At 38.7% G+C, this 7,395-nt stretch overlaps 1 protein-coding gene and 1 long non-coding RNA gene across 3 annotated transcripts in view; one reads left to right on the forward strand and one right to left on the reverse strand.

Moving 5' to 3' along the window:
• cacnb3b (calcium channel, voltage-dependent, beta 3b) overlaps positions 1–6,695 on the forward strand; it is a 21,279-nt gene extending 14,584 nt beyond the window's left edge. For both annotated transcript variants that reach the window (XM_032520860.1, XM_032520858.1), the window contains exons 6-14: positions 319–338; positions 566–646; positions 3,200–3,258; positions 3,484–3,584; positions 3,763–3,914; positions 4,469–4,564; positions 4,686–4,856; positions 4,945–4,992; positions 5,096–6,695. In XM_032520860.1, the coding sequence (XP_032376751.1) occupies positions 319–338; positions 566–646; positions 3,200–3,258; positions 3,484–3,584; positions 3,763–3,914; positions 4,469–4,564; positions 4,686–4,856; positions 4,945–4,974 (710 nt within the window). In that variant the 3' untranslated portion in view covers positions 4,975–4,992; positions 5,096–6,695. The remainder of the gene's footprint in view (positions 1–318; positions 339–565; positions 647–3,199; positions 3,259–3,483; positions 3,585–3,762; positions 3,915–4,468; positions 4,565–4,685; positions 4,857–4,944; positions 4,993–5,095) is intronic.
• LOC116692512 (uncharacterized) overlaps positions 1–7,395 on the reverse strand; it is an 18,542-nt gene that overhangs the window by 506 nt on the left and 10,641 nt on the right. The window contains exon 2 of the long non-coding RNA XR_004332718.1: positions 5,559–5,567. This is a non-coding gene — a long non-coding RNA (uncharacterized LOC116692512). The remainder of the gene's footprint in view (positions 1–5,558; positions 5,568–7,395) is intronic.

The raw sequence follows: 7,395 nt of genomic DNA on the forward strand, positions 1-7,395 counted from the left end.
AACAGGTAACGAGTGGAGGACAGAAGAGCTTCTCAATGAAGAAGTTACAGGTCTGTGAGAGCCAGAAATCTTCCTTGTTTGTGGGTGACCAAATACTTTTTTTCCATCATAATTTACAAATAAATTCTTTAAAAATCCTACAATGTTTTCTCATTTTGTCTCTCATAGTTGAAGTGTACCTATGATGGAAATTACAGACCTCTCTCATCTTTCTAAGTAGGAGAACTTGCACAATCAGTGGCTGACTAAATACTTTTTGACCCTACTGTATTAGCTTTTATCGTCCTTGTTTAATGTTCCTTCTATTTATTCTGAAAGCCAAACAGAAGCAGAAACAGGTATGTTTTTCATTGGGCCTCTTCCCTATTAATGTTTTAAGAACACCCTGAATTATACTGCCACACTTAATGCATTTCAGTGCATATTTATAGCTCTTTACATTGCTAGTGACACACAGAGCGGCTACTACATGTCAGCCAAATGTGTGTGTTATTACAGTTAATTCACTTCAACATGTTTTATGTTTTCCACCTCCAAACCCTGTATGTGCTTGTGGCCTGTGCAGACTGAACATGTTCCTCCATATGATGTGGTCCCTTCTATGCGGCCAGTGGTGCTGGTGGGCCCTTCACTGAAAGGCTATGAGGTAGGACAACCATCTGTAATGCTTTTCAGCTAATACAGTTTGTTTCTGCTTATTCAAGTCTTGTCTTGTGTTTAGAGTAATTACTAGCTGGAGGGATCAGCTAGAACACTGGAGCCTATTGCTGTCAGTTACAGTGTCTCTTTTACTGTTGGTGCGTGCCAAAATTAGATTATTTTTTAAATCATACATACATGACATGCCTTAAAGTAATTTATCAAGTAAAAATACCAAACATTTGAAGCTCATAACATCTGAGATATGATTGATTTTTCTTACTGCAGAACACGTCATGCCATTGAATTGATTACTTTTGAGCTATTCGCATAACAAAGGGATGGCAATGCCACTCTGTCAGTCAGTCCATCACTTTGATCCTAACTGAAATATCTCAACATATATTTGGTAGATTGCCATGATATTTTACACAGGCATTCAGAGGATGAATACTACTGACTTTGGTGATCCTCCGACTTTTCCTCTAGCGCCACAAATTAATTCAATGTTTTCAATGAAATGTTTTGACCACTTAAGGATTAATTTCTATGAAATTTGGCACACACATGCATGTTCCCTGACTTTTGCTCAAGCGCCGTTATCAGGTCAAAATTTCAATTTGTCTAATATTTTTGTTTAAGAGCAAATACAGTAGCCTACCTGCGAAACTAATGCCATTCCATCGGCACTAGCTTACTTTGTGGCTAATGTTAATTAGCATATTTTAGCATGCTAAGAAACTAAACTAAGATGGTGAACATGGTAGAAATTAATCCTTCAACACATGCACCACGTTAGCGTTGAAATTTAAGAATTGTATTTATAATTTTTTATACACTTTGATTACTGTTAATACCAGCCATACATGTGACATATTTGAGTGTTTGAGCTCAGTTTGTTCCAGTTTAATCTCGACTGTATTCTCTGATCCAGTATGAGCTTGCCTGGTTTGATCTGAAGGGAAACAATATCGCCTCCATTATCCTATTACCACTGATACTAAACACCGCAGCCCCATCCTGATGAAATTATAGCACACACAACAGGAATCTTATCCATTTTGAGTGACACAAAACTGCATGCATGCCGCTTTATATTAGCTACTGTTTGTTATATTCTCCTATATTGAACGCTCTGTAGCATATAGTGGATGAAATATACGAAAAACATCAAGGTTAAATTTGATTAATCTTAGAATATGTAAATTTTGAATGAATCTTCAGATTATCACAATTTGCTAAATGTAAAGCGTGTAATTAAACAGAATGTCTCTGTGCTTCAACATTTCCTCTCTGCCTTGCCCTCTCCTCTGTGACTGTGCAGGCCGTGTGCCAAGCCGTTTGTTTTGTGTATGTGTATGTGTGAAATATTTATGCAGCGCTCTGGTGATGTGCTTTGGTATTGCTCCAGTGATGAACACCAGCCTGTCTCCCTCTCTCTTCTCCTCTTGTTCTCTTTTTCTCCAATTTTTCTCTTGTGTGCATGGTATTATTTTCAGTTGCTCACCATTGTTCTCTCTGTCTTTCTCTTTCTCTCACTCCCTCTCTCTCTCTCTCTGTGTCTCTCCCTATTCTGCACTTTTTCCCCTGTCATTGCTCTTCCGCCCTCTCTCTGTTTTATCGTGGAAGAGCAACACCACTGTGCGCTTCATCCCCTATTCTAAAGGCCATCCATTTTTCAGGAGTGTTTGAAAATAGACTGCTTCACTTCATCCTCCCAAATGCATCCATGCAAACAAAGCCTATCTCTTTCCATGCCATCCTTAAAGATCCCCTCCACATATGTGTGAAGACTTATATAAATAAACTCTTCTTATCTAATATGGTTTTTCCATTTCCACACAAAAATAAATTTCCAGCATTAAAATCTTCAAATTACATCTACTACCCTATTGAAAAATCCAGGCTATAAAAATGCTAATATTGTTAATTTCTAAAGTATAACTACACTGAAAAGTTAATTCTCACTGTATGTGCACTGGAGGCTTCATGTTTTAACTTCACAACTAGTACTACTAATTTACATATTGGACTATGACTGGCTCCAGAATAGTTGTGGTGTCACAAATTCTGCTGGCACATCCAAGTTTAAACTGAGATCTAATGTGAGAACAAATAAACGTTTCCCCTTGTGGACTTTATTATTGCTCATTTCTATTTGGGCTGGTTGTCTTTGCTGGTGGTAATAACATCTTCCTCCATGAGGAATGTAATTGTTTTAACAATGAAAGGATACTGTTACTGTAATGTTACTGTCCTATTGTATTTGCCTAATTGTGTGTGTTCTCATGTGACTGTGTGTTAACTGGTCTTTCTTGTTAAAAAAAAATCATGTTAATATCACAAAGACAAGTTCTGTGTGTCAGGTACCTTTAAGTGGAGGCTGGTAAAGTGCTTAGAAATATTAAATAAGAGGGCTTGAACTAAGTTTTACCAAAATCAAATTTGAGTGAGAAATATAAGTAATAATGTTGGGCTAAGTGTGTGTGGACAGGTATATATTTCATAACACCAGTCTCTCCTAACTTCTCTCCACTCCTTCCTCTTATCTGTCACCTAGGTAACAGACATGATGCAGAAAGCCTTGTTTGACTTCCTAAAGCACAGATTTGATGGCAGGTGGGTACAGCTGTCTGTGTTGCTCTTCTGCAGCTGCACCTCAGTGTACAGTAACACTGTGACAGAGCTACAGAGCTGTTCGTGGGATTCTGCCTATCACGTTTCATGGTCGATAGGACACATGGTGATGACGATTTATTTTTAGCTGCAAGAGAGTACAAGTTCATCTTATCCTTTGAAATGGAACAGTTGTGGATGTGATGTGATAAGACGCTTCTTCTGTAGGATCTCTATTACACGGGTCACTGCTGATCTGTCACTGGCGAAGCGCTCAGTGCTGAACAAGAAGGCCATAATGGAGAGATCCAACACACGCTCCAGTCTGGGTGAGTGATGACAAGGTTGTCTTTAATCTTTTTTTATTCTAAATAAAGATTAATACCGGCTTTGAATAGACGCATCCTCTCTCGTTGATGTTAGGTCTGGACTAAATATAAGTAAGTGATGTTGCTCTGTGAAGCATGTCTCGTACAACTTTACTGTCTTTCTTTGGCTGGTTGACAGCTGAGGTCCAGAGTGAGATTGAGAGGATCTTTGAGCTGGCCAAGTCCCTCCAGCTGGTTGTCCTGGACGCAGACACCATCAATCACCCAGCACAACTCCTTAAAACGTCTCTGGCTCCCATCGTTGTATACGTCAAAGTCTCCTCACCTAAAGTAGGCCCACATAAACTTTACAAAGACATTCTTGTTTATTCAAGTAAAAAGTAAAAAAAGTCAACCTTTTGTTGGTCGCAGCTTATCCAGTGTGAGGATTTGCTGCTCTGGTCACTGTAATCTGAATGTGTTTGGGTTTTGTAGTCTTGGTCAGACAAAACAAGATATTTGAAGATGTCACCTTGAACTCTCAGAACTTTTAATAAACATTTTTCTGTATTTTATAGATTTAATGATGAATGAATAATACAAAATAATTACTTAAGTAATAAGCACAGTCCTAATTACAATGATTCGCAACATATGTTTTGTTTTTTTTCATGACTAATGATGATGTAGTGTTGTACTTTGACCACACAGGCTAAAGAGAGTTTAAAATGTCCACATTAAAAGGAGGTTGAAAAAAAAAAGATGTTCAGATTTCAGATGATATGCCATGATGCACTTGCTTGATATGACTAAATAAAAGAAAATTATTAGAAATTGAATTAGATGTATGCATTTGATAACCTTTATCCCATCATGTCTTTTTTTTTGTCTGGCTCATCTCACAGGTCCTTCAGAGGCTGATTAAATCTCGAGGGAAGTCACAAAGCAAACACCTCAACGTCCAAATGATGGCAGGAGACAAGCTAGCACAGTGTCCACCTGTATGTCACTCTGCCCTAAAATGAAAAAGAGTTCACATTCATACAGTGATCTATCTATTTATGGATACTGAGTGGTGTGCCTTCTTTCTCATTGCTCATGTTCCTATCTTTGACTTATTAGGAGATGTTTGATGTCATCCTGGATGAGAATCAGCTGGAGGATGCATGTGAACATCTTGCAGAGTACCTGGACATTTACTGGCGTGCTACGCATCTCCCCTGTTCTGCCCCTGTTAACCCCTTACTGGACCAAAGCGTGGTCACCCCACCCTCAGCTAACTCCAGCCAGCAGGTAAGACTAACACATGACTGATGCTTTTATTAACATTTTGGCTGCATTATTTATCACAACCTTTCTGCCTCTTATGTGTATTCAATAGTTTTCTGAGACTCAAGAGTTGATAGAATGATCACTCCCACAGACATAGGTGAGCATAGATCTGTTTCTCTTCAGTACTTTGGCGAGCTTTAGTCTTTTGCTACCCGTTTATGGGTTTTTTTCTCATGAAAGTGCCCACTGCTCTACTGCAGGACGCCTGTGCTGTCGGCTGGGGTCAGACTAGGAGGGCATAAAGCACAGGGACCAGGGCGCCACCAGGGGGCAGCAGCAGCCCTCATCTCTCCAAAGCCAGCCACCACCTTCTCTGGCCACACCTGGGGCGAAGAAGAGAACCAGAGCAGAGTCCCTCGAGAGAAAAAGAGCAGGAGGCTGGTGAGCTGGAGGACGAGGAGACACAAAAAACAGGGAGAGGAGCAAGAAGAGGAGGAGGATTCGAGAGAGAAACCTCTCCACCTCACTGCTGCCCCCTCGGGAAGAGCTCCCTGCTCCCACCACCATGCAACAACTCAGGGCCGCTTTCTACAACTGCACACCTACTGCTAACAAAAATGAGTATAGCAGTGCAGTCACTGCACGCCACCTCACCACACCCTTTCTCCCACCCTGACCTTGTTCCCAACTACCTGCTTTTACACTGGAAGTCACACCACCCACCTGGCAACGCTGAGCCAGCCCATGTGTGATCAGACCCCCAGAAGTGGCTATCCCAGAAACACATAGGCCAATTCAGTTCTCATTGTAGACAAATTACACACCTGTGAAGGTAGAGTATGTTAGCAAACAAAATTGTAGCTTAGCAATGCTATCAGTATAACACAAAACACAAACATGAGTAGCTTCCTTTATCGGGTTCCCAGTGTTTCCTCTCTGATAAACCTGTCTTCCCCCTCTAGCCAAAGAGGGCAGAGAGTAACAGAAACCCAAGTATGTATGTCCTCCAACTCTACAGCTCTCTCTGAGCTGGCATTCCATTTTAACCAAATGTTTCCTCAAAGGCACAATTGTTTCTAGAAGAGTCAACATCGTCTCACCTGTGTTGGGACATCCAAGGAAAACTTTCCTCTTCTTTTATCAGTTGTTTTCTCTTGTTGTTTATCCAGTAGCCTTTTTTCATTATTTTTTTATTTCCAATTATTTTTTTGTACAGTAGGTATCTATACTACTGTCTATAATTCATATCTTGGCTCTCAGTATAGCTGATCACATAATTATGCAACAGTGATACAAAACTCATGCATGACAAGCACAGACTTGCACATCAACAGTCTATATGCATCTTTTGTCACAGCTGTGAATGTATAAATGCTGGTCCATTGTTTCAGGAAGGATTATTTACAATAACTGTGGTTTGTTTGCAGATAGTTGGTAGCAAATCCCATAACCTAATTAAAATGGAGAAAACTATTTATCCAAAGGAAATAAATTGAAAAATAGTCTTTCTGACACAATTTGACAAACTCACAGATATAATTTGTAGCATGTTGTAAAGTGTGTTTTTAAAAATCGATAATTAACATCGGCTGTTTATAGTATTTTTATTTATTTGTTTAAAAGGAGCATACAATGATAAATTGTGAGAGATTGAACAAACACACTGTGACTTGGTCTTTTCCAATGGACTGTAAAACATTAAAAAAAACACCTTATTGAGTTGATGTACTGTATGATTTCCAAATACAGTAGTTGTATTGATTAATAACACAGTCAAATATTGCCTCAGCATGTGTGCTGAATGTAATTTTTGGGGGGAAATTAGCACTAATATAAACAGCACCACAAATTACACAGTCAGGAACATATATATATATATATATATATATATATATATATATATATATATATATATATATATGTCTGCATTTCTTTTATTTTACCACATCACTTGTGTCATTTACATCTCACACTTAGTGGTGTAGTGGTAACTGAAAAAGTGCTGGACTATACAGACATCAATGGAGCTTCAGAATTATAATCTCATAATCGTTTGGCATTACAGTAATAGCTAAAATAAGCATGTGTAGAGCAGGCCTATAAGTAAATGAAGGGCGACCTCTGGTGGTATGGTTATGCTATTTTTTTATCCATATGGAAATATGTACAGCTTCCAGTCACTACAATAGTTAAATGTCTTTTCTGCAAATAACAAAAGCTTCATTCAAACGTTACATAGCCACCAATTGTCTCTTTTGTGTTTATTCAATCATCTATTGGCCTCCATTTCATATCTTACAGTATAAATTAATGCATCTCAAAAATTCACTGAGGCTATTAATGCAACTGCTTTTAACATGTAAAACTATAGAGTTCAGCTAACATACCACTAATGTAAATAATCAAATGTATGTGCATGACATATGTATCCCTGTTTCATCAGAAGGGCTTTTTAGGACCATCCTCACATGAGCCATTCATTCTTCATTGTAAATCAACATGAGCTGCATAACCAGTCCCATGTACCAAGGCTTAATTGTACATGCTGTATATTCAATAT

This window comes from Etheostoma spectabile, chromosome 7 (genome assembly GCF_008692095.1).
Source record: "Etheostoma spectabile isolate EspeVRDwgs_2016 chromosome 7, UIUC_Espe_1.0, whole genome shotgun sequence".
NCBI classification, from domain to species: domain Eukaryota; kingdom Metazoa; phylum Chordata; class Actinopteri; order Perciformes; family Percidae; genus Etheostoma; species Etheostoma spectabile.